Source organism: Oncorhynchus mykiss, chromosome 2 (genome assembly GCF_013265735.2).
Source record: "Oncorhynchus mykiss isolate Arlee chromosome 2, USDA_OmykA_1.1, whole genome shotgun sequence".
NCBI classification, from domain to species: domain Eukaryota; kingdom Metazoa; phylum Chordata; class Actinopteri; order Salmoniformes; family Salmonidae; genus Oncorhynchus; species Oncorhynchus mykiss.
The window spans coordinates 8,235,342-8,263,158 of record NC_048566.1 but is presented as its reverse complement, the minus strand read 5'-3'; the positions used below and the strand labels follow the sequence as shown (position 1 = coordinate 8,263,158).

Genomic DNA, 27,817 nt, shown 5'->3' with positions numbered 1-27,817 from the left:
GTTCAAGGGGGCCGAATACTTTCGCAAGGCACTGTATATCGAATTCAGTTGTTTGTGTCATCTGTTTCGGGAAAGTACCTGTGTAAATTGTGCACCCAACTCACTCAGGTGCTTCGCTATATCACATTTGACATTGTCTGTAAGCTTGAGTTCATTTGCACACAAAAAATCATACAATGATGGAAAGACCTGTGTGTTGTCCTTATTAATGCAGACAGAGAAGAGCTCCAACTCCTTAATCATAGCCTCAATTTTGTCTCACACATTGAATATAGTTGCGGAGTCCCTGCAATCCTAGATTCAGATCATTCAGGTGAGAAAAAACATCACCCAGATAGGCCAGTCGTGTGAGAAACTCGTCATCATGCAAGTGGTCAGACAAGTGAAAATTATGGTCAGTAAAGAAAACTTTAAGCTTGTTTCTCAATTCAAAAAAACGTGTCAATACTTTGCCCTGTCATCAAGGCAAAGGGTGGCTATTTGAAGAATCTCAAATATAAAATATATTTTAATTTGTTTAACACTTTTTTGGTACAACCTGGTATTTAAAAATGTGGAAAGCATCAGCCTGACTACCATTGCTCAGACTCTGACCAAACACAGAGTAGGAATGAAACAGTTTTACACACTTTTGAAAGGAACAGTGAGCGGGTCAAGGAACTCCGGCACCAATACGTCCAGGTATGATGTCTATCCAATATGTCTAGTTCTATAGTGACTTTTACACTATGCTACTCTACATGTAAACATAGGTTACAGTACATACAGTAGGACATACTGAAAAGCATTTACACATGCTGTGTTTGATTTCTTTCAGAGAGTCATGGAGGTGGAGGCTAATCAGACCCCATAAGGAAATAATGTATGTAGACGAGGCAGGGTTTAACCTGGCAAAAGCACATCGGCGAGTAAGAAACGTCATAGGAAAAAGGGCCACTGTTGACGTGCCGAGTCAGAGAGGAGCAAATATCCCAATGTGTGCTTCAACCTCGAGTGCTGGTTTGGTCCTGCAGAAATGCCAGATTGGACCCTGCAACACTGAGCACCTTCTTTTGTTTTTAGATGACCTCCACCAACAACTGGTGCCAGAAGCAGAAAGAGAACAGCTGGGAGGAAACATGAGGACATGTGTGATTGCATGGGACAATGTAGCATTCCACCATTCACATGCAATCACAAACTGGTTTGGAAGACCATCCAAGAATGCCCCCCCCCCCCCACTCACCGTTCCCCAACCTTTTTTCTGCCTGGAGGTGGAAAGTGTATGATCATCGGTCACATGACCAAATGTCCCTTCTGGATGCAATGGATGCCGTCTGCAGAGACATTTCAGCTGAAGACTGTCAGGGGTGGATAAGGCAGGCCAAGCGTTTCTATCCAAGATGCAGAGACATTTCAGCTGAAGACTGTCAGGGGTGGATAAGGCAGGCCAAGCGTTTCTATCCAAGGTGCAGAGACATTTCAGCTGAAGACTGTCAGGGGTGGATAAGGCAGGCCAAGCGTTTCTATCCAAGATGCAGAGACATTTCAGCTGAAGACTGTCAGGGGTGGATAAGGCAGGCCAAGCGTTTCTATCCAAGGTGCAGAGACATTTCAGCTGAAGACTGTCAGGGGTGGATAAGGCAGGCCAAGCGTTTCTATCCAAGATGCAGAGACATTTCAGCTGAAGACTGTCAGGGGTGGATAAGGCAGGCCAAGCGTTTCTATCCAAGATGCAGAGACATTTCAGCTGAAGACTGTCAGGGGTGGATAAGGCAGGCCAAGCGTTTCTATCCAAGGTGCAGAGACATTTCAGCTGAAGACTGTCAGGGGTGGATAAGGCAGGCCAAGCGTTTCTATCCAAGATGCAGAGACATTTCAGCTGAAGACTGTCAGGGGTGGATAAGGCAGGCCAAGCGTTTCTATCCAAGATGCAGAGACATTTCAGCTGAAGACTGTCAGGGGTGGATAAGGCAGGCCAAGCATTTCTATCCAAGATGCAGAGACATTTCAGCTGAAGACTGTCAGGGGTGGATAAGGCAGGCCAAGCGTTTCTATCCAAGATGCAGAGACATTTCAGCTGAAGACTGTCAGGGGTGGATAAGGCAGGCCAAGCGTTTCTATCCAAGGTGCAGAGACATTTCAGCTGAAGACTGTCAGGGGTGGATAAGGCAGGCCAAGCGTTTCTATCCAAGGTGCAGAGACATTTCAGCTGAAGACTGTCAGGGGTGGATAAGGCAGGCCAAGCGTTTCTATCCAAGGTGCAGAGACATTTCAGCTGAAGACTGTCAGGGGTGGATAAGGCAGGCCAAGCGTTTCTATCCAAGATGCAGAGACATTTCAGCTGAAGACTGTCAGGGGTGGATAAGGCAGGCCAAGCGTTTCTATCCAAGATGCAGAGACATTTCAGCTGAAGACTGTCAGGGGTGGATAAGGCAGGCCAAGCATTTCTATCCAAGATGCAGAGACATTTCAGCTGAAGACTGTCAGGGGTGGATAAGGCAGGCCAAGCGTTTCTATCCAAGATGCAGAGACATTTCAGCTGAAGACTGTCAGGGGTGGATAAGGCAGGCCAAGCGTTTCTATCCAAGATGCAGAGACATTTCAGCTGAAGACTGTCAGGGGTGGATAAGGCAGGCCAAGCGTTTCTATCCAAGATGCAGAGACATTTCCGCTGAAGACTGTCAGGGGTGGATAAGGCAGGCCAAGCGTTTCTATCCAAGATGCAGAGACATTTCAGCTGAAGACTGTCAGGGGTGGATAAGGCAGGCCAAGCGTTTCTATCCAAGATGCAGAGACATTTCAGCTGAAGACTGTCAGGGGTGGATAAGGCAGGCCAAGCGTTTCTATCCAAGATGCAGAGACATTTCAGCTGAAGACTGTCAGGGGTGGATAAGGCAGGCCAAGCGTTTCTATCCAAGATGCAGAGACATTTCAGCTGAAGACTGCCAGGGGTGGATAAGGCAGGCCAAGCGTTTCTATCCAAGGTGCATAGCGAGAGACGACATAAGATGTGATGTGAATGAGAACATGTGGCCAAATGCTGAAGATGGTATAGATTAGAACAGAACGGGGCATCTTACTGTTTTTACCTTCTGTGCATTTTTTTACTGTAATTGGCCATGTATGTTGGATGTGTTGTTGAACCAAAGGCCATGTATGCTGGATGTGTTGTTGAACCAAAGGCCATGTATGTTGGATGTGTTGTTGAACCAAAGGCCATGTATGTTGGATATGTTGTTGAACCAAAGGCCATGTATGTTGGATGTTGTTGAACCAAAGGCCATGTATGTTGGATGTGTTGTTGAACCAAAGGCCATGTATGTTGGATGTGTTGTTGAACCAAAGGCCATGTATGTTGGATGTGTTGTTGAACCAAAGGCCATGTATGTTGGATGTGTTGTTGAACCAAAGGCCATGTGTGTTGGATGTGTTGTTGAACCAAAGGCCATGTATGTTGGATGTGTTGTTGAACCAAAGGCCATGTATGTTGGATGTGTTGTTGAACCAAAGGCCATGTATGTTGGATGTGTTGTTGAACCAAAGGCCATGTGTGTTGGATGTGTTGTTGAACCAAAGGCCATGTGTGTTGGATGTGTTGTTGAACCAAAGGCCATGTGTGTTGGATGTGTTGTTGAACCAAAGGCCATGTATGATGGATTTCTTGTTGATCACTGGCAGTAATTTCATGTTGCTAATAACGATTTTACTGCAGCACTTCCTATTTGTTTCCACTGTACATTCTATGAAGTAAAGATCACTCATTCACTTTTAGATAGTATGTTGCCAAAATTGCACACATTCGACACTCGAAAGTGAATTATAAAAAACGATGGATTTCATATTGTCTAATGTCTGCAGGTAGAACCGAAACCTAAACAGTAATGCAGTTTTTGTAATGCCATCAACTGTTAGTATTTTGAAAGTCATTGTGCTAAGATTGCCTATATGCTCCTCTTGGATAGAAAACATGTGCTAGTGTTTTGACAAAATGATTAGATATTGAGTCGGGTTTACCGTGTTTTGATAGAGTTAGTGTATGTAGAGAAAGTGTTTTGATAGAGTTAGTGTATGTAGAGAAAGTGTTTTGATAGAGTTAGTGTAGGTAGAGAAAGTGTTTTGATAGAGTTAGTGTATGTAGAGAAAGTGTTTTGATAGAGTTAGTGTATGTAGAGAAAGTGTTTTGATAGAGTTAGTGTAGGTAGAGAAAGTGTTTTGATAGAGTTAGTGTATGTAGAGAAAGTGTTTTGATAGAGTTAGTGTATGTAGAGAAAGTGTTTTGATAGAGTTAGTGTAGGTAGAGAAAGTGTTTTGATAGAGTTAGTGTATGTAGAGAAAGTGTTTTGATAGAGTTAGTGTAGGTAGAGAAAGTGTTTTGATAGAGTTAGTGTAGGTAGAGAAAGTGTTTTGATAGAGTTAGTGTAGGTAGAGAAAGTGTTTTGATAGAGTTAGTGTATGTAGAGAAAGTGTTTTGATAGAGTTAGTGTATGTAGAGAAAGTGTTTTGATAGAGTTAGTGTATGTAGAGAAAGTGTTTTGATAGAGTTAGTGTAGGTAGAGAAAGTGTTTTGATAGAGTTAGTGTATGTAGAGAAAGTGTTTTGATAGAGTTAGTGTATGTAGAGAAAGTGTTTTGATAGAGTTAGTGTATGTAGAGAAAGTGTTTTGATAGAGTTAGTGTAGGTAGAGAAAGTGTTTTGATAGAGTTAGTGTATGTAGAGAAAGTGTTTTGATAGAGTTAGTGTATGTAGAGAAAGTGTTTTGATAGAGTTAGTGTATGTAGAGAAAGTGTTTTGATAGAGTTAGTGTATGTAGAGAAAGTGTTTTGATAGAGTTAGTGTATGTAGAGAAAGTGTTTTGATAGAGTTAGTGTATGTAGAGAAAGTGTTTTTGTATGTTGAAATGTATTTAATGAACAAAATGTGGTTTTGAGCAGAACATTAACTATTTGGCTAATTGTGTGTTGCTGTATTTAAGAGTTTAGAAAAAGTATCTTAAGTATAGGTAAATGCTTGTTAGCGACTGTAAAAAAAACTTTAACAGCTTTCAGCTTTGCTTCCGTTTGTCCTTGTCTAAAACACAGGACAACACTATCCTTTTCATAGTCTTTCATGTGACACAACAGGTTTTTTAAAAACACAAACTACTGCATCAGAACTAGGTCACTAGGGAGTGCTGTGCATTGATAGCATTACAGAGCACAGGAGGTGGGTGGCACCTTAATTGGGGAGGACGTGCTTGTGGTAATGGCTGGATCGGAATGAGTGGAAGGGTATCAAATACATCAAACACATTTCTATGTTTCACGTTTCTATGGTTTCCATGTGTTTGATGCCATTTCATTTGCTCCGTTCCAGCCATTATTATGAGCCGTCCTCCCCTCAGCAGCCTCCACTGGTACAGAGGAACAAAATAGTTCATTGTTTGATAATACATCCACATGATCTGTTTGAATGGCAGGGGGAAGGAAGCAATCGCTTTGGTCTGGCTCTAAAAACAGAACAGTGTATTATTCCATCAGAGCCCCGTAGAGAACCCATAACATGATAATTAGACTCATAACATACACGTCAGGTCGAGTGTTCTCTCTGACCACTGACTGGCTAAGTGGGCCTGAGATACTGGCTAAGCAGGCTTGAGTTACTGGCTAAGCTAGTGGGCTGAGTTACTGGCTAAGCTACCGGGCTAAGTTACAGGCTAAGTTACTGTGTTGATTTACAGATTAAGTTAGCGGGCTAAATTACTGGCTAAGCTAGCGGGCTGAGTTACTGGCTAAGCTCCCGGGCTGAGTTACAGGCTAAGTTAGCGGGTTGAGTTACTGGCTAAGCTAGCAGACTGAGTTACAGGCTAAGTTAGCGGGTTGAGTTACTGGCTAAGCTAGCGGGCTGAGTTACAGACTAAGTTAGCGGGCTGAGCTACTGGCTAAGCTAGCGGGCTGAGTTACTGGCTAAGTTAGCGGGCTGAGTTACAGGCTAAGTTAGTGGGTTGAGTTACTGGCTAAGCTAGCGGGCTGAGTTACAGGCTAAGTTAGTGGGTTGAGTTACTGGCTAAGCTACCGGGCTGAGTTACAGGCTAAGTTAGTGGGTTGAGTTACTGGCTAAGCTAGCGGGCTGAGTTACAGGCTAAGTTAGTGTGTTGAGTTACTGGCTAAGCTAGCGGGCTGAGTTACAGGCTAAGTTAGTGGGTTGAGTTACTGGCTAAGCTACCGGGCTGAGTTACAGGCTAAGTTAGTGGTTTGAGATACTGGCTAAGCTAGCGGGCTGAGTTACAGGCTAAGTTAGTGGGTTGAGTTACTGGCTAAGCTACCGGGCTGAGTTACAGGCTAAGTTAGTGGGTTGAGTTACTGGCTAAGCTAGGGGGCTATGCCTTTAAAATTGTCATCTTCTTTTCCTTCATAATTTGACCTGTCCTCCAGCCAGGGGCGTGAAGCCAGCACAGTGCTATTTATAGAGTCCTGCTCAGCGCTTTTATGACTCTACAGGCAGGGGAGAGAGAGAGAGGGCGAGAGAGAGAAGGAGAGACAGAGAGAGAAAGAGAGAAAGGAGTTGGACTGTGTTATTTCAGCTGGCCAAACAGTTAAACCCTCAATGCTTTTATTACAACACAACATGGGAAACACAGAATAGGGAATGCACAGCTCACAGGCTATACTCAAGTGGCAAAAAAATGTTCATTGTCATTTTGGAATAAAACTAAATGATCATATTTGTTTCTGTTATATTAAACAGCGTCATACTGTAGCCAATACACTCTTTTTCTTTTTCTTAATAAAGCAATGAGCATTTGGACAGCCTTGGGAATTATCAGCTACCTAAAAGCTTGAGTTACATTTAAATGTTAGATTTAGATTGAGGCAATGTGATTGCAATGTCGGGTTTGCAGAGCCATGCATACTGTACATCATTGTATCTATTCTAGTGAGATTTAAATATATCTATCCTAGTAAGATTTATCTATCTGCCTGGCTAACCTAAAGTACCTACATCATGGAAAACATGGTCTACAATTAGTGATTGTTTTTATCTCCACAGGCGACATAATCCCCAGTAAATTAGGGCAATTAGAGTTAGGAAACTCCTGATCCATCCATCTCTATGTAGTCTCTCTAAAGGGGAATTTGGCTGTGGTGCCGGGAGGGGAGTGGGCGATTAAAGATCTGTCAGTCTTGCAATGTAAATAGTAAAGTTGTCTGTCTTTAATATATTTTTTATTGTGTGTATGGACATCGTGGCGTAAAAATGTAATAATAATAAACACAACTGCACCATCTGTCACAGTGACAGACCAGCTCTGATCCTAAAACCTAGAGACCTGGAGCTGTCACAGTGACAGACCAGCTCTGATCCTAAAACCTAGAGACCTGGAGCTGTCACAGTGACAGACCAGCTCTGATCCTAAAACCTAGAGACCTGGAGCTGTCACAGTGACAGACCAGCTCTGATCCTAAAACCTAGAGACCTGGAGCTGTCACAGTGACAGACCAGCTCTGATCCTAAAACCTAGAGACCTGGAGCTGTCACAGTGACAGACCAGCTCTGATCCTAAAACCTAGAGACCTGGAGCTGTCACAGTGACAGACCAGCTCTGATCCTAAAACCTAGAGACCTGGAGCTGTCACAGTGACAGACCAGCTCTGATCCTAAAGCCTAGAGACCTGGAGCTGTCACAGTGACAGACCAGCTCTGATCCTAAAACCTAGAGACCTGGAGTTGTCACAGTGATAGACCAGCTCTGATCCTAAAACCTAGAGACCTGGAGCTGTCACAGTGACAGACCAGCTCTGATCCTAAAGCCTAGAGACCTGGAGCTGTCACAGTGACCCACCAGCTCTGATCCTAAAACCTAGAGACCTGGAGCTGTCACAGTGATAGACCAGCTCTGATCCTAAAACCTAGAGACCTGGAGCTGTCACAGTGACAGACCAGCTCTGATCCTAAAGCCTAGAGACCTGGAGCTGTCACAGTGACCCACCAGCTCTGATCCTAAAACCTAGAGACCTGGAGCTGTCACAGTGACAGACCAGCTCTGATCCTAAAACCTAGAGACCTGGAGCTGTCACAGTGACAGACCAGCTCTGATCCTAAAACCTAGAGACCTGGAGCTGTCACAGTGATAGACCAGCTCTGATCCTAAAACCTAGAGACCTGGAGCTGTCACAGTGACAGACCAGCTCTGATCCTAAAGCCTAGAGACCTGGAGCTGTCACAGTGACAGACCAGCTCTGATCCTAAAACCTAGAGACCTGGAGCTGTCACAGTGACAGACCAGCTCTGATCCTAAAGCCTAGAGACCTGGAGCTGTCACAGTGACCCACCAGCTCTGATCCTAAAACCTAGAGACCTGGAGCTGTCACAGTGACAGACCAGCTCTGATCCTAAAACCTAGAGACCTGGAGCTGTCACAGTGACAGACCAGCTCTGATCCTAAAACCTAGAGACCTGGAGCTGTCACAGTGATAGACCAGCTCTGATCCTAAAACCTAGAGACCTGGAGCTGTCACAGTGACAGACCAGCTCTGATCCTAAAACCTAGAGACCTGGAGCTGTCACAGGTCACAGGTCACAGGTGAGGTCAGGCTAAACAGAGGAAGTCTCAAGCGTCCAGGCATTAGGTTTGGGATTATGACAATGCAATTCCTATTATGAGAAATTAAAACTCTACTGGGTGGAAAGTCCTGACACACAGAAAGCTGGTTAACCAGGCTAGGAAATTCCTGAATGACTAGTCACATAATGATACCATTATCATTTCACAATGAGTTCTAGGAATACTGTGTTACAATATTGCCTAAATATGACCAATTCCAAAAATAATTGCATTTTTCAACTCTGACCTGAATGATCTTTATTTAACTAGGCAAGTCAGTTAAGAACACATTCTTATCTTCAATAACAGCCTAGGAACAGTGGATTAACTGCCTTGTTCAGGAGTAGAACTACAGATTTTGACCTTGTCAGCTCAGGGATTTGATCTTACATCCTGTGGGTTACTAGTCCACCGTTCTAACCACTAGGCTACCTGCTGCCCCGGCAGAATAATTTTAAATATTTGCACTGCATATAAACAATGCATGTCTTGGAACGTTGCACGAATCAATCAGTCATATCTAACAAAATCACCCCACTTTCTCCACAGACAAGCTTTCATTGGCAGCTAACAGAGACAACTCATTGGAGGCCGTGAGCAGGGATTAACCTATACTTTGTATTTCAACCCGTCTCTCCTCTTCCTGAGTCTGATGAGGTGTTGTGTGGCTGGACAGAGTCATGACCAGTACCTGTGGCCTGTTATAGCTTGCTCTCCTGCGTCACCAGAGCCCGTGGTCTGATTTAGTCCGATTAAAGCATTTAACTGTCAACGTCAGCACGGCGTCTGGAGAGGGAGTCACTCCACTCTGCTCCTGGAGAGACTAGGTGCTAGTGTAGGGGGACTGGGCCTCTGTCACCTCCCTCCCCACACTGTGTGTGTGTGTGTGTGTGTGTGTGTGTGTGTGTGTGTGGAGGTGGCCCAGAGTGTTTTCCAATAAAGGCCTTTATAGCTCTACTCAGAGAGATCAGGGTGTCAACAGAGAAAGGACACTACAAACACACACACACACTACACACTCACACACACTACACACACATTACAAACACACACACACACACTCACTACAAACACACAAACACACACTCACACAAACACACAAGCACACACACACACACACACACACACACACACACACACACACACAAGGACACACGCTAGAACAGGTTTTCTGCCACCTAAAACATTCATACATGGTGATGTCCTGTGTTGTTCTACATGGTGATGTCCTGTGTTGTTCCCCTCTACATGGTGATGTCCTGTGTTGTTCTACATGGTGATGTCCTGTGTTGTTCCCCTCTACATGGTGATGTCCTGTGTTGTTCTACATGGTGATGTCCTGTGTTGTTCCCCTCTACGTGGTGATTGACTGTGCTGTTTCCCTCTACATGGTGATGTCCTGTGTTGTTCCCCTCTACATGGTGATGTCCTGTGTTGTTCTACATGGTGATGTCCTGTGTTGTTCTACATGGTGATGTCCTGTGTTGTTCCCCTCTACGTGGTGATGTCCTGTGTTGTTCTACATGGTGATGTCCTGTGTTGTTCCCCTCTACGTGGTGATGTCCTGTGTTGTTCTACATGGTGATGTCCTGTGTTGTTCTACATGGTGATGTCCTGTGTTGTTCCCCTCTACATGGTGATGTCCTGTGTTGTTCTACATGGTGATGTCCTGTGTTGTTCCCCTCTACGTGGTGATGTCCTGTGTTGTTCCCCTCTACGTGGTGATTGACTGTGCTGTTTCCCTCTACATGGTGATGTCCTGTGTTGTTCTACATGGTGATGTCCAGTGTTGTTCCCCTCTACGTGGTGATGTCCTGTGTTGTTCTCCTCCAAATGGTGATGTCCTGTGTTGTTCTCCTCCAAATGGTGATGTCTGTGGCTTAATCAATGCAGCATGGCTGCTCTCTCTCTCTCTCTCTCTCTCACACACTCCCTCTAACTCTCTTTCTTTCTCAATTCATTTCAAAGGCCTTAATTGGCATGGGATACATATGTTTACATTGCTAAAGCAAGTGAAATAGATAATAAACAAAAGAGAGAAAAAAACAATAGAAAATGTGGCCATGTCCTGGGGCTCTGTGGGGTTTGTTTGTGTTTGTGAACAGAGCCCCAGGACCAGCTTGCTTAGGGGACTCCTAGGGGTCTCCTCTACCCTCATATGATCCCACTTCTAAATGTGTTGTTCTTAACCGATGATCCATGCATGGGAGGATAGCAGGAGGAGCCATGGGAGGATGGCAGGAGGAGCCATGGGAGGATGGCAGGAGGAGACATGGGAGGATGGCAGGAGGAGCCAGGGGAGGATGGCAGGAGGAGCCATGGGAGGATGGCAGGAGGAGCCAGGGGAGGATGGCAGGAGGAGCCAGGGGAGGATGGCAGGAGGAGCCATGGGAGGATGGCAGGAGGAGCCATGGGAGGATGGCAGGAGGAGACATGGGAGGATGGCAGGAGGAGTCATGGGAGGATGGCAGGAGGAGCCATGGGAGGATGGCAGGAGGAGACATGGGAGGATGGCAGGAGGAGACATGGGAGGATGGCAGGAGGAGACATGGGAGGATGGCAGGAGGAGCCATGGGAGGATGGCAGGAGGAGACATGGGAGGATGGCAGGAGGAGACATGGGAGGATGGCAGGAGGAGCCAGGGGAGGATGGCAGGAGGAGCCATGGGAGGATGGCAGGAGGAGCCAGGGGAGGATGGCAGGAGGAGCCATGGGAGGATGGCAGGAGGAGCCAGGGGAGGATGGCAGGAGGAGCCATGGGAGGATGGCAGGAGGAGCCAGGGGAGGATGGCAGGAGGAGCCATGGGAGGATGGCAGGAGGAGTCATGGGAGGATGGCAGGAGGAGCCATGGGAGGATGGCAGGAGGAGCCAGGGGAGGATGGCAGGAGGAGCCATGGGAGGATGGCAGGAGGAGTCATGGGAGGATGGCAGGAGGAGCCAGGGGAGGATGGCAGGAGGAGCCATGGGAGGATGGCAGGAGGAGTCATGGGAGGATGGCAGGAGGAGCCATGGGAGGATGGCAGGAGGAGCCAGGGGAGGATGGCAGGAGGAGCCATGGGAGGATGGCAGGAGGAGTCATGGGAGGATGGCAGGAGGAGCCATGGGAGGATGGCAGGAGGAGTCATGGGAGGATGGCAGGAGGAGCCATGGGAGGATGGCAGGAGGAGTCATGGGAGGATGGCAGGAGGAGCCATGGGAGGATGGCAGGAGGAGTCATGGGAGGATGGCAGGAGGAGTCATGGGAGGATGGCAGGAGGAGCCAGGGGAGGATGGCAGGAGGAGCCATGGGAGGATGGCAGGAGGAGCCATGGGAGGATGGCAGGAGGAGCCAGGGGAGGATGGCAGGAGGAGCCAGGGGAGGATGGCAGGAGGAGCCATGGGAGGATGGCAGGAGGAGCCATGGGAGGATGGCAGGAGGAGCCATGGGAGGATGGCAGGAGGAGTCATGGGAGGATGGCAGGAGGAGCCATGGGAGGATGGCAGGAGGAGCCAGGGGAGGATGGCAGGAGGAGCCAGGGGAGGATGGCAGGAGGAGTCATGGGAGGATGGCAGGAGGAGTCATGGGAGGATGGCAGGAGGAGCCAGGGGAGGATGGCAGGAGGAGCCATGGGAGGATGGCAGGAGGAGCCATGGGAGGATGGCAGGAGGAGCCAGGGGAGGATGGCAGGAGGAGCCAGGGGAGGATGGCAGGAGGAGCCATGGGAGGATGGCAGGAGGAGCCAGGGGAGGATGGCAGGAGGAGCCATGGGAGGATGGCAGGAGGAGCCAGGGGAGGAGGAACTGTTTTATCTATTCTAGTTCAAAGAGTCCTGTTATCTCAGACATAGAAGGTTTTCTTATGTCAAACACATTGATTAGTAAGACAGAGAGTGTATCTCACAGCGATGTTACATCATCTCAAGATTCAAGATCAATATGAATCACCAACACTGATCACCAACACTGGACAATTGAGGAGTGAAAAACCCTTCCTGGTGTTTCGAATCCCGGTTTATGTTGTGTCTGACACACGGTAGGTCCCTTGATACCAATTGAGCAATGTTTAATGCCACAAAGAATTCAGGCTGTTCTAGAGGCAAAGGGAGGGGGGTATATCAGCTTACTTGTAACACACTTGTAACACACTTGTACGTGTGTTATGCGTACATGTGTCTCCCATGACCAGTTTGATTAAGCATTTCTACATTTGAATGTGTGTCTATTTATCTTTATGTCCACGGTTTGAACATAGTTGTATCATGCTACCCACAGATGTTACAGTTTGAACAGAGTTCCATCATGCTACCCAGGGATGTTACAGTTTGAACAGAGTTCCATCATGCTACCCAGGGATGTTACAGTTTGAACAGAGTTTCATCATGCTACCCAGGGATGTTACAGTTTGAACAGAGTTTCATCATGCTACCCAGGGATGTTACAGTTTGAACAGAGTTCCATCATGCTACCCAGGGATGTTACAGTGTGAACAGAGTTCCATCATGCTACCCAGGGATGTTACAGTTTGAACAGAGTTCCATCATGCTACCCAGGGATGTTACAGTTTGAACAGAGTTTCATCATGCTACCCAGGGATGTTACAGTTTGAACAGAGTTTCATCATGCTACCCAGGGATGTTACAGTTTGAACAGAGTTTAATCATGCTACCCAGGGATGTTACAGTGTGAACAGAGTTTCATCATGCTACCCAGGGATGTTACAGTTTGAACAGAGTTCCATCATGCTACCCAGGGATGTTACAGTGTGAACAGAGTTCCATCATGCTACCCAGGGATGTTACAGTTTGAACAGAGTTCCATCATGCTACCCAGGGATGTTACAGTGTGAACAGAGTTCCATCATGCTACCCAGGGATGTTACAGTTTGAACAGAGTTCCATCATGCTACCCAGGGATGTTACAGTTTGAACAGAGTTTCATCATGCTACCCAGGGATGTTACAGTTTGAACAGAGTTTCATCATGCTACCCAGGGATGTTACAGTTTGAACAGAGTTTAATCATGCTACCCAGGGATGTTACAGTGTGAACAGAGTTTCATCATGCTACCCAGGGATGTTACAGTTTGAACAGAGTTCCATCATGCTACCCAGGGATGTTACAGTGTGAACAGAGTTCCATCATGCTACCCAGGGATGTTACAGTTTGAACAGAGTTTCATCATGCTACCCAGGGATGTTACAGTTTGAACAGAGTTTCATCATGCTACCCAGGGATGTTACAGTTTGAACATAGTTTCATCATGCTACCCACGGATGTTACAGTGTGAACATAGTTTCATCATGCTACCCAGGGATGTTACAGTTTGAACAGAGTTCCATCATGCTACCCAGGGATGTTACAGTTTGAACAGAGTTCCATCATGCTACCCAGGGATGTTACAGTTTGAACAGAGTTCCATCATGCTACCCAGGGATGTTACAGTGTGAACATAGTTTCATCATGCTACCCACAGATGTTACAGTTTGAACAGAGTTCCATCATGCTACCCAGGTATGTTACAGTGTGAACAGAGTTCCATCATGCTACCCAGGGATGTTACAGTTTGAACAGAGTTCCATCATGCTACCCAGGTATGTTACAGTGTGAACAGAGTTCCATCATGCTACCCAGGGATGTTACAGTTTGAACAGAGTTCCATCATGCTACCCAGTGATGTTACAGTGTGAACAGAGTTCCATCATGTTACCCTGGGATGTTACAGTTTGAACAGAGTTTCATCATGCTACCCAGGGATGTTACAGTTTGAACAGAGTTCCATCATGCTACCCAGGGATGTTACAGTTTGAACAGAGTTTCATCATGCTACCCAGGGATGTTACAGTTTGAACAGAGTTTCATCATGCTACCCAGGGATGTTACAGTGTGAACAGAGTTCCATCATGCTACCCAGGGATGTTACAGTTTGAACAGAGTTCCATCATGCTACCCAGGGATGTTACAGTTTGAACAGAGTTCCATCATGCTACCCAGGGATGTTACAGTTTGAACAGAGTTCCATCATGCTACCCAGGGATGTTACAGTTTGAACAGAGTTTCATCATGCTACCCAGGGATGTTACAGTGTGAACAGAGTTCCATCATGCTACCCAGGGATGTTACAGTGTGAACAGAGTTCCATCATGCTACCCAGGGATGTTACAGTTTGAACAGAGTTCCATCATGCTACCCAGGGATGTTACAGTTTGAACAGAGTTCCATCATGCTACCCAGGGATGTTACAGTTTGAACAGAGTTCCATCATGCTACCCAGTGATGTTACAGTGTGAACAGAGTTCCATCATGCTACCCAGGGATGTTACAGTTTGAACAGAGTTCCATCATGCTACCCAGGGATGTTACAGTTTGAACAGAGTTCCATCATGCTACCCAGGGATGTTACAGTTTGAACAGAGTTTCATCATGCTACCCACGGATGTTACAGTTTGAACAGAGTTCCATCATGCTACCCAGGGATGTTACAGTTTGAACAGAGTTTCATCATGCTACCCAGGGATGTTACAGTGTGAACAGAGTTTCATCATGCTACCCAGGGATGTTACAGTGTGAACAGAGTTTCATCATGCTACCCAGGGATGTTACAGTGTGAACAGAGTTTCATCATGCTACCTAGGGATGTTACAGTTTGAACAGAGTTTCATCATGCTACCCAGGGATGTTACAGTTTGAACAGAGTTCCATCATGCTACCCAGGGATGTTACAGTTTGAACAGAGTTCCATCATGCTACCCAGGGATGTTACAGTTTGAACAGAGTTCCATCATGCTACCCAGGGATGTTACAGTTTGAACAGAGTTTCATCATGCTACCCAGGGATGTTACAGTTTGAACAGAGTTTCATCATGCTACCCAGGGATGTTACAGTTTGAACAGAGTTCCATCATGCTACCCAGGGATGTTACAGTGTGAACAGAGTTTCATCATGCTACCCAGGGATGTTACAGTGTGAACAGAGTTTCATCATGCTACCCAGTGATGTTACAGTGTGAACAGAGTTTCATCATGCTACCCAGTGATGTTACAGTGTGAACAGAGTTTCATCATGCTACCCAGTGATGTTACAGTGTGAACAGAGTTTCATCATGCTACCCAGGGATGTTACAGTGTGAAGAGAGTTCCATCATGCTACCCAGGGATGTTACAGTGTGAACAGAGTTCCATCATGCTACCCAGGGATGTTACAGTGTGAACAGAGTTTCATCATGCTACCCAGGGATGTTACAGTTTGAACAGAGTTCCATCATGCTACCCAGGGATGTTACAGTTTGAACAGAGTTCCATCATGCTACCTAGGGATGTTACAGAATTAACAGAGTTTCATCATGCTACCCACGGATGTTACAGTTTGAACAGAGTTCCATCATGCTACCCAGGGAGGTTACAGTGTGAACAGAGTTTCATCATGCTACCCAGGGATGTTACAGTTTGAACAGAGTTTCATCATGCTACCCAGGGATGTTACAGTGTGAACAGAGTTTCATCATGCTACCCAGGGATGTTACAGTTTGAACAGAGTTTCATCATGCTACCCAGGGATGTTACAGTGTGAACAGAGTTCCATCATGCTACCCACGGATGTTACAGTTTGAACAGAGTTCCATCATGCTACCCAGGGATGTTACAGTTTGAACAGAGTTCCATCATGCTACCCAGGGATGTTACAGTGTGAACAGAGTTTCATCATGCTACCCAGGGATGTTACAGTGTGAACAGAGTTTCATCATGCTACCCAGGGATGTTACAGTGTGAACAGAGTTCCATCATGCTACCCAGTTTTGTTACAGTGTGAACAGAGTTCCATCATGCTACCCAGGGATGTTACAGTTTGAACAGAGTTCCATCATGCTACCCAGGGATGTTACAGTGTGAACAGAGTTTCATCATGCTACCCAGGGATGTTACAGTGTGAACAGAGTTTCATCATGCTACCCAGGGATGTTACAGTTTGAACAGAGTTCCATCATGCTACCCAGGGATGTTACAGTGTGAACATAGTTTCATCATGCTACCCAGGGATGTTACAGTTTGAACAGAGTTCCATCATGCTGCCCAGGGATGTTACAGTTTGAACAGAGTTTCATCATGCTACCCAGGGATGTTACAGTTTGAACAGAGTTCTATCATGCTACCTAGGGATGTTACAGTGTGAACAGAGTTCCATCATGCTACCCAGGGATATTACAGTGTGAACAGAGTTCCATCATGCTACCCAGGTATGTTACAGTGTGAACAGAGTTCCATCATGCTACCCAGGGATGTTACAGTTTGAACATAGTTTCATCATGCTACCCAGGGATGTTACAGTTTGAACAGAGTTCCATCATGCTACCCACGGATGTTACAGTTTGAACAGAGTTCCATCATGCTGCCCAGGGATGTTACAGTTTGAACAGAGTTTCATCATGCTACCCAGGGATGTTACAGTGTGAACAGAGTTCCATCATGCTACCCAGGGATGTTACAGTGTGAACAGAGTTCCATCATGCTACCCAGGGATGTTACAGTGTGAACAGAGTTTCATCATTCTACCCAGGTATGTTACAGTGTGAACAGAGTTCCATCATGCTACCCAGGGATGTTACAGTGTGAACAGAGTTCCATCATGCTACCCAGGGATGTTACAGTTTGAACAGAGTTCCATCATGCTACCCAGGGATGTTACAGTTTGAACAGAGTTCCATCATGCTACCCAGTGATGTTACAGTGTGAACAGAGTTCCATCATGCTGCCCAGGGATGTTACAGTTTGAACAGAGTTTCATCATGCTACCCAGGGATGTCACAGAATTAACAGAGTTTCATCATGCTACCCTGGGATGTCACAGAGGATGTAAATATGACCAGGTGACAACCTCCCTAAACCACTAGGGACCATCCCTAGGTGGAGGTGCCTGGTAACAGGGCTTTCTGAGGTAACAGTCCCCCGTCCCTCCTGCTGGCCCTCCTCTGCCCTAAGAGGAGACATAGCCCTGCTGGGAAATTACCTCCACACACCAATTACCAGTGTAACTGGGAGCCTCGGGAGCCTGCAACATTACATCAGCTCTCTGACGGTGACTCACCACGGCATGGAGAAACCAGGAAAAGCCCCCTAGCCTAGACTACCCGCTGAGGTGTATGGGTAAGATAGGATAAAATCACTTTAAAAAAATAAAGAAAGTCAATTTTCTCTGACTGTGGCATACTTTTGCGGCTGGGCCTCATAAAAGCACAAAGGCATTAGAACTGTTGATTTGATGTCTATACCCAATTAGCTTACATCTGGACGCGTTATGGGAGTGAGTTTCCCTGGCTAATGATTGGGCGCTCTCACTTTTATTAGGTTAGCCTGTCTGGCGTCCTGTGGTATTTCCTGTTGGACTTTCTGGGTGATACAGAGGGCACTTTACATGTTGGATCAAATAGCACACAAAAAGCTTTTAAAAGGCAGTCATGTTTGGTTCCTCAATTTAAAACAATGTTTGGCGATGAAGCTAATTATAATGCAATAATGCAAGGGAACCCCTGGGAGTCTAGGACGCGTCTGTGGAAGTAAAATAACTGTTTGGGTTTTTGGGTGTAATTTACTTTTTTAGAGTGCGTGTTTGCGTGTGTGTGTGTGTGCACTGTGTGTGTGCAGTGTATGTGTGTACTGTGTGTGTGCAGTGTGTGTGTGTGTGTGTGTGTGTGTGTGTGTGTGTGTGTGTATGTGTGTATGTGTGTGTGTGTGTGTGTGTGTGTGTGTGTGTGTGTGTGTGTGTGTGTGTGTGTGTGTGTGTGTGTATGTGTGTGTGTGTGTGTGTGTGTGTGTGTGTGTGTATACATGCATATATACATGTACATAGATAGACCTACTGTATATATTCAACAAAACAACACAGTAATGTACCCTTCTCCTGAGTGCTGCAGCTACTAGAACATAGTTATGATCAATCTATAAAACAGACTATTCCCCTTATTCTGATCTTACATTTGAAAGACTACACTGAGTGTACAAAACATTAAGAACACCTGCTCTTTCCATGACACAGACTGACCAGGTGAATCCAGGTGAAAGCTATGATCCCTTATTGACGTCAATTGTTAAATCCACTTCAATGCGTGTAAGTGAAGGGAAGTCTTGAGACAATTGACACATGGATTGTGTGCCATTCAGAGGGTGAATGGGCAAGACAAAAGATTTAAGTGCCTTTGAACGGGGTATGGTAGTAGATGCCAGGCGCACTGGTTTGTGTCAACAACTGCAAGCTGCTGGGTTTTTCCACGCTCAACAGTTGTGTATCAAGAATGGACCACCACCCAAAGGACAACTTGCCACAAGCATTGGAGTCAACATGGAAACTTGCAGAGTCCATGCGAAGATGGAGTCCATGCCCTGACGAATTGAGGCTGTTCTGAGAGCAAAATGCAACTCAATATTTCCTGGTTAAATAAAGGTTAAATAAAAATAAAGACATTAGGAAGGTGTTTCTAATGTCTTGTACACTCAGTGTTTACTCGTGTGTTAAATGTGAAAGCCCATTTTAAAAGCATCCTAGCTGCATTGTATCCTGACCTACAGGTCAGCGTTCTATCTTTAGCCAGGTCCCTGATGCTGTGCTTTCAGCGGGCTGCATTGCTAGGCTTTCTAAATATAGCAGTGGTAGCCAGCAGCCAAACACAAAGGACCACTGAAAACAGAGGCTGCCGCTCAGCCTCTCCACCTCTCCGCCTCTCCGCCTCTCCGAAATCATCAAACTGATCTATGTGTTCATCTCTGTAGGAAAACATTGATCCACTATTTCTACAGATTGACAGATCATGCTCTCTTATAATAATAAACAATGTTTTCTGGGTAGCATCAGCTAGCGCTAGTCAACTGGCTACCTGCGACAAAAATCTGGTATTTTTCATCCTTATAGCTTGTTCTTCATCTTCTTTTTAAATAGTGAGCCATCAGTACTGTATTTCAAAATGTGTCCTTGATTTCGCTAAATTACAGATTGGGAATAATATAGAGTTAGAAAGCGAAATAGGGATAAAGACTGAGTATGTTCAACAACTGCTCAATTCTGAAACATTCTAAATATTATACATACTATTCAATTCTATTCATTAAAATAAAACATAAAAATATGACTAAACTTGTTATATACTCAACTAATGATGGATAGTCTACAGTACATACCCTGGAAGTAACAGTAGTTAACTTGACTTGACATTTTCTCACTGACCTTTAAAGCAGCAAGGATTCCATTCATAGACTTTCAAAGGTCAACAGAAAAAACGGACCAGGAAATCAGATTGCCTATAGGAAGGGGTGGCTGTCGCTCATTGTCCCAGCGACTTCCACCTACGCCACCGTTTCTTCTCTTGACCATGGTGAGTGTGTCCTCTCCTGCTGTGTTGTCTCAGAGGTCTCAGACACAACAATGCTGCTGAAAAAACACCTCTTCCTCTGACTATTAACTAAAACAGTGCAGTATTAGCTAGGGAATAGTCCACACAGACTTGACTGCCACCACTGTTAAAATAGTTCATTTCTGTGTTCCAATTTCCAAATAACACCCTATTCCCTATCTAGGGCTCTGGTCTAAAGTAGTGCACTAAATAGGGAATAGGGTGTCATTTGGGATGCAACCATGTCTGTATTAAAATGTAAAAACCTGGAAGGCTAAAGATTGAGGGCCTTGCTTGCTACAGGTGACATTATTGAGGTCTGGGATGTTATTTCAGTATCATATACAGTATACCATACTTACAAATTCACACAACCCACATGTTTTAGTTGAGCTACGGGCATTTACGAACTACTTGTAAATTGCTGGGCCTGGGATAACTTTTTTTCAAAAAATGAAATAATCACTCCTGAGAGAGCGTCTGACCTTCTATTTAAATTGCACCTAGAGCTCCCAGCTTCCTGTGTTCCTCTCTTCAGAGTGATGAGGCAAGAGGTCAGGGGTCATCCCATTTGTTTGGTAGAAAAGCAATGGCAGACCTCTTACAGAACGTTCACTTCCACCACTGATGAGTCCCTAGTCTCCCCGTCTCCCAGTCTCCTAGTCTCCTAGTCTTCCAGTCTCCTAGTCTCCCAGTCTCCTAGTCTCCCAGTCTCCTAGTCTCCTAGTCTCCCAGTCTCCTAGTCTCCCAGTCTCCTAGTCTCCCACTCTCCCAGTCTCCTAGTCTCCCAGTCTCCTAGTCTCCCAGTCTCCCAGTATCCTAGTCTCCCAGTCTCCCAGTCTCCCAGTCTCCTAGTCTCCCAGTCTCCTAGTCTCCCAGTCTCCTAGTCTCCCACTCTCCCAGTCTCCTAGTCTCCCAGTCCTCTAGTCTCCCAGTCTCCTAGTCTCCCAGTCTCCCAGTCTCCTAGTCTCCCAGTCTCCCAGTCTCCTAGTCTCCCAGTCTCCTAGTCTCCCACTCTCCCAGTCTCCCAGTCTCCTAGTCTCCTAGTCTCCCAGTCTCCTAGTCTCCCAGTCTCCCAGTCTCCCAGTCTCCTATTCTTCCAGTCTCCTAGTCTCCCAGTCTCCTAGTCTCCCAGTCTCCTAGTCTCCTAGTTTCCCAGTCTCCCAGTCTCCCAGTCTCCTAGTCTCCCAGTCTCCTATCTCCTAGTCTCCCAGTCTCCTAGTCTCCCAGTCTCCCAGTCTCATCTCCAGCCCCTGTCTACATCAATCACCCCCACCACCAGCGTCTCCTTGTCCTCACAGCATAGACTTTCTCAAGCTGAATTGACATGTTTCTATGGTCAGAAGAGTAATTCAGTGGAGCTTGTCGATGGACTTCAGCCAAAACGTTTCACTACACTAACCACGTTTCCATCCACAGCTTTTATGCGAAGTCCATAGACATTATAAAATAGTGTATAAAAACAAATCTGTGATGGGAACAGGTAGTTTCGCTACAATTTTATGAATGCCGACAGATCATTTGTTCGTTCGACATGGAGGGGTCTTATTGTGTTGGTATAATTTATTATGAGGAAAATGGCAGTGGCAATGCTTTTATGCACAAATATGGATATAATAAACATCATATCGAAGTAAACTTGGAGTCACGCGATGATATATATTGCTACAGTGATGGAAACCTATTGAACTTTAGATTTTAATTCGGTACATGAACATTTAAGGAAAAAAGTACATAACCACACACTGATTTAAAAATGTGCATATTTTCTTTATTTAGAGTTTCGCATGACAATCTGTCGCCAATCGGATGGGAACCTAGCTACCGATTCTAAAATATATTGTTTTGTGTGTTTGTCCCTTGTGGTGGATCAGAGTACAGTGAACTGAGACAGCAGTACTAACGGCTCGTGTACACTGGCACACTGTAAATTGCTGCGTGCCGCTTAGGCCGTCCAGAGTGGCTTTGCTTGTGGGCGTGCTGGCAGCATATGGCAGCATGTTTGATTGTGCGTCAGGAATTCAGCATAGCAGGTTTGTACCTAACTTCATATTAGCTAGCTATCTTGATGTATTTATCACTATAAAAAAAACAACTCCAAATGCATTTGTAGGTAGCTAGCTAACCGCCATGTAGGAGGGTGAAAGGATAGCAGCCCCAACTGTCAGTGAGAGTGTAGGCTATTCTGGATAGGGCAGATACTTTGTGTAGTTCCTGTCCCTAGAAGTGAGGACAGAGATAATAGTAACATAATATTCAGTGTGGTGTAATTTGACTAGAATGAAGTCTGTTTCTTGTGAGGTTTTCTGTCCTCAGATACAGAGATCTGTGAAGCCTGTCTGCAGATGAAGAGCAGTGGTTTTCAGTCCTGGTCCTGGGGACTCAGAGGGGCACATTTTGTTTTTGCCTTAGCACTGCACAGGTGATTCAAATGATCAACTCATGATCAATATTCTAGTGGTATTTATGTAATTTGTGATGCTATCCTTGATATGATCCTGCTATTGTCACATGCTACACATGCACGTCTGTGTGCACATGCATCTATCTATCTATCTATCTATCTAATGTTATCATGATTTGTTAGAAAGGATATTATACTTTAGTAATCCACAATGACCTGGTGATGTAAAAGTCTAATAATTACATTGTCTTTCATATTCCTACAGATACCTTGTACCTGGAGATTCCTTCAAAATGATTACCTACAGTTACCTTGTAGGCTGTAGGGCACTGCAAGGTTGGGTGACCAGGGCCATCTGGGACTGCCTCCTGGGGAATTCAGGTGTGTGAAGGCTACCTGTGTCCTGCATAACTTCATGAGGATAGACACGAGGACCAGGAGGGGATCTGCAGGTCGCCACTGTGTGCCAGAGGAGAAGCCTGCTGTTCTGCAGGATGTTTCAAAGATGGGGTCCAACAACGCAGAGGCAATCCATGTGCGGGAGATCTGTACCTCCTACTTCTTAAACGAGGTTGCTGTTCCCTGGCAACACCATAGACTACACTATGCACAACCAAAGGCTCATTTAAGAGCCATTCACATTGCAATAAGAGTATTCTTCAATTTACTTAGCTATGTCAACTGTAGTTATTCATTTCCCAGTTTCTCTCCCTTTGATTTCTACTTCTCAGATGAGGCTGCTGTTTAGATAAGGGGGTGTGATGTCCGTACAAAAACAAAAGAGACTATTTTAAGAATTCAAACAATTAGACACCTTATAACCCACACCTACACAGCCGTGTATCAATCTGATTGATGGATTGTGTTGTGCAGTAGGCAAGCTCAGGTGTATAACTGTGGCTCCTTCCACCTTCAAAGAATAGGCAAGAGGGCCAACCATGGAGAATAGGCAAGAGGGCCAACCATGGAGAATAGGCCAGAGGGCCAACCATGGAGAATAGGCAAGAGGGCCAACCATGGAGAATAGGCAAGAGGGCCAACCATGGAGAATAGGCAAGAGGGCCAACCATGGAGAATAGGCAAGAGGGCCAACCATGGAGAATAGGCAAGAGGGCCAACCATGGAGAATAGGCAAGAGGGCCAACCATGGAGAATAGGCAAGAGGGCCAACCATGGAGAATAGGCAAGAGGGCCAACCATGGAGAATAGGCAAGAGGGCCAACCATGGAGAATAGGCCAGAGGGCCAACCATGGAGAATAGGCCAGAGGGCCAACCATGGAGAATAGGCAAGAGGGCCAACCATGGAGAATAGGCAAGAGGGCCAACCATGGAGAATAGGCAAGAGGGCCAACCATGGAGAATAGGCAAGAGGGCCAACCATGGAGAATAGGCAAGAGGGCCAACCATGGAGAATAGTAAGACACTTCATTATTTCTGTAACTACACTGTATTGTTTGGCCTCGTGTGTCTGTGCATGTTTTTCAGTATTCAATACTCTGCAGCCACTTAGTGTGCCTGTGCATGTTTTTCAGTATTCAATACTCTGCAGCCACTTAGTGTGTCTGTGCATGTTTTTCAGTATTCAATACTCTGCAGCCACTTAGTGTGTCTGTGCATGTTTTTCAGTATTCAATACTCTGCAGCCACTTAGTGTGGACTCCAGGTGAGGCCAAACACACATATTCCTGTTGAACACTGTCTCTTTAACTACCGTATTTTCTCAATAACAGTCTCTCTCCTTCACTTCATCCCTCTTTCCCCATCTCCCTACATCCTCTGAACTGGCTACATAGAGGGCACAGCATGATCAGAGGTGAGAGGTCACTTGGTCGGGTCAACAGGAAGTATTATTAAACAGATGCTTTACAATGAAATACAGATAGAGATGTAGTAGTCCCCAAAGTCAGTTTTGCATTTCACCTCCTGATGATTATGATGACTGACAGTGTTAGAATAAAAAAACACAAGACTTAAACATGCTCTCTCTCTCTCTCTCTCTCTCTCCATCGGTCTCTCGACTGCAGGTATGTTATGATGTGAGAGAGGATGCCAACCCCGAGTCCTGTCATCGCCACCTCACCCGCTCTTAAGATCACATTCAGGTCGACTGGGAGCCATAGGCTGGTTTGGAGACACCACTAGAGACACTTTTATGTAATTGTGATGAACTGAGAGAATATTAGGGTAGCAATGTGATTCATTAATCATATTCTGTCTTCCCTGTTCCTCTGTTCTTACCTCTTTCCCTTTCTGTCTTTTACATCTCTCTCCCCACCTCCTCTTTCTTCCTCTGTATTTATAATGCACAACAGATGTGCACTGAAGTACAGATTGTACTTGTATTTATAAATTAATATTACAAGTATAATATTTATAATGCATGTATTACATATTTATAACACTTGGACAATGAACTTCTTTCAATAAAGCGTTTCACATTCTCTACTGGTTTAAATTAAGTCTCTAATTTGATGAAGTACTACACCTATCCTGTGTTTATCAGATCAACGCAGATGAAGGAAATTAGATACTGAGATGAACCGGTTTTAGAGAATTTACATGATGCATAGGAAGTATAGTGTACTGTTTTATCAATTCTATTTCTGTATATATGAATTACAAATCAGCCTATATGTCAATATGGTTACAATATGTAACCATTGATGTCCCAGAACCAGGAGTGGTAAACACTGTTGAAGTGTATAATTGTAATACATACATGCAGACACAGCATCATTCAAAGACTGAAATTTGATACTCCTGGTATTGGATATGACTGAAAAATAATCTCACAGGCGTTGGACTAGTAACCGGAAGGTTGCAAGATCGAATCCCCGAGCTGGCAAGGTAAAAATCTGTCATTCTGCCCCTGAACAAGGCAGTTAACCCACTGTTCCTAGGCCGTCATTGAAAATAAGAATGTGTTCTTAACTGACCTGCCTAGTTAAATAAAGGTTAATTAATTAATGAAATACTTGAACTGCACCTTTAGTTGCCAAGGTAGAGTATATGATCAGTGAATATATTAAATGTACAGGCTACAATACAGTGGTGGAAAAAGTACTCAATTGTCATACTTGAGTAAAAGTATCGATACCTTAATAGAAAATGAAAAAGTAAAAGTGAAAGTCACCCAGTAAAATACAACTTGAGTAAAAGTCTAGAAGTATTTGGTTTTAAATATACTATATTAATCAAACCAGACGGCACCATTTTAAATTCCTTATATTAATCAAACCAGACTGCACCATTTTAAAAAATGGGCACACTTCAACACTAAGACATAATTTACAAACAAAACACTTGTGTTTAGTGAGTCCCCCAGATCAGAAGCAATAGAGATGACATGGGATGTTCTCTTGATAAGTGTGTGAATTGGACCATTTTCCTGTCAAATTGTAACGAGTACTTTTGGGTGTCAGGGAAAATGTTGAGTAAAAGTACATTATTTTTTTAGGAGTGTAGTGAAGTAAAAGTAAAACTTGGCAAAAATATAAATTAATAAAGTACAGATACCCCCCAAAAACAAATCAATTAGTACTTTAAATATTTTTACTTAAGTACTTTACACCACTGCTACAATGTGGGGATCTCATGCATGGTAATAACTACATATATATACAACTTGCATGCTTGGCACAAAGTTATATTATATTCTACTCAATCCATAAGCTTCATTAATGTCATTAAGACTGTTTTGAAGTTGATACAACTGGCTATGATTTTGTATTTATTTTTATTTATTTAACCTTTATTTAACTAGGCAAGTTAGTTAGGAACAAATTCTTATTTACAATGACGGCCTACACTGATAGCTGAGGCGCATCACTAGGTTCTGAACAAATATGTATTCCAAAAGTTTTTGGATCGATACACAGATCGGCTACATAGCTAGCTACACATCCATAGGCATACAGGTCATTTTATCCTCCACTGCACAATAAGCAAGAAAATAGTTAGCCAGCTACGTTACCTTGGCCTCATTGCATGGAAAATATTAGCAAGGCAAGCGTACACAATTGTACATTACATTTGCAGTAAATGCTTTAGCTAGGTATATTCTTTACATCCACTGTTTCACAAGACGACAGCCTGGTTTGCTGGTTGTTTCAGGAGTCGATAAAACATTAAACAACTAGAATTACAATTTCATACTCATGTCACAACACCCATAGAGCTAGCCAGCTAGCTGGCTAATGTTAGCTAGTCAGATAGCTTGCTAAATAGTGATTTTCATAAATTAACTTAATGACAAAAAAAATGCATAATCGTTTGTCTCTACATTAAGTAACATATTCCTCTCAATTGTACATTTTTTTTGCATGATATGCTATGACGTTATAATTACTTATATTTGCTCCCATCCTAGTATTTTTGTCAGCCATCTTTGCTGAATAAAGTCTCCAGCCTTGGGTCTCCTAGCATCAAATTGGTAATGGGAACCACTCAATATGATTGGTCATCGCCCAGTGGTCGTCGCTGGTGATGTGCATGAAGTTGGGAAATGTTGAACTTTTTCACTGCCTCCCACGCCACCTACCCTCCGCACAAAGATCCCCCGCCCTCTCCGCTTCTCACCGCTTTCCTTCCATTGGAAGGCACCGCCTGCTAGTGTACAAGGTGCATAAGGGTAACGATAGGTAGGACAGTGGGTCCATCTGGGATAGAAACCCAAATCCCTCTGCAACAGTGCCCCCTGGAGGTACACTGTGAATGCATTACTTACCTGCAAAAAATGTCCCACCCTGCAGTAAAGACAACACACACACATGCACACATACACACACACACACACACACAGATAAACAGACACCAGACACACATGCACGCACAGACACACACACACATGCACGCACACACACACCCCATGCTGTGTTTGGGAGCGGCTGCAACGTCGCTGACCTCTCCTTTCATCTCAGATCCAGTAACAACCATGTTGACTTTTCAACCCAGCCCCAGTAATAACACTGGGACTAACAAGCATTAGACTGATATCCCTAACATCCACAGACTGGGAGCAACAAAAACCATTACATTCGTCTCAGAGCTATGGGATCTGATGAAGCTGAATGGGAGATATTTCAGTTTTATGCCTCTACTGCCTAAAACACATGCAACGTGTGACAAATCTGTTGAGCCACAGAACAACATGATGAAAAAAGAGAAGATTTCATCAAACATTTCAACCCTGTTCCCTGTACTAAACAAGGCATGTCAGAATAAGCCAGTGTACCTTTTAACATTCTGAACATAGAAAAGAGAAATCAGAAACTGAGGGGAAAACGCTAAAGATCAAAAGAGCCTTTTCATGCTATCGTGTTTCTGCTCTGCCTGCTGATGATGCTAACTGATGTTGAAATGCACCACATTCTTGGTGTTTATAGAAAACCTTTCTTCTTTCCTTTCCAATAACTTCAGAAGCCTTTAACACATTTCTCTCCTCTCTCTACAATATACATGATTGATTGACATTTTCCTTTGCCTTTAATGTGAACA

At 44.7% G+C, this 27,817-nt stretch overlaps 2 protein-coding genes across 2 annotated transcripts in view; both read right to left on the bottom strand.

Annotated features, from left to right (window-relative positions):
* The window catches only part of LOC110514591 (histone deacetylase 9-B-like), a 122,631-nt gene that overhangs the window by 64,572 nt on the left and 30,242 nt on the right, over positions 1–27,817 (bottom strand). The window lies entirely within an intron of this gene.
* On the bottom strand, positions 428–27,256 carry LOC118944039. Its single transcript, XM_036961564.1, has 3 exons — positions 27,186–27,256; positions 1,226–2,693; positions 428–1,106 (listed from the first exon to the last, which is right to left on the bottom strand). The coding sequence occupies exons 1-3, from the start codon at positions 27,254–27,256 to the stop codon at positions 1,059–1,061; spliced, it is 1,587 nt and encodes a 528-aa protein (XP_036817459.1). The 3' UTR covers positions 428–1,058.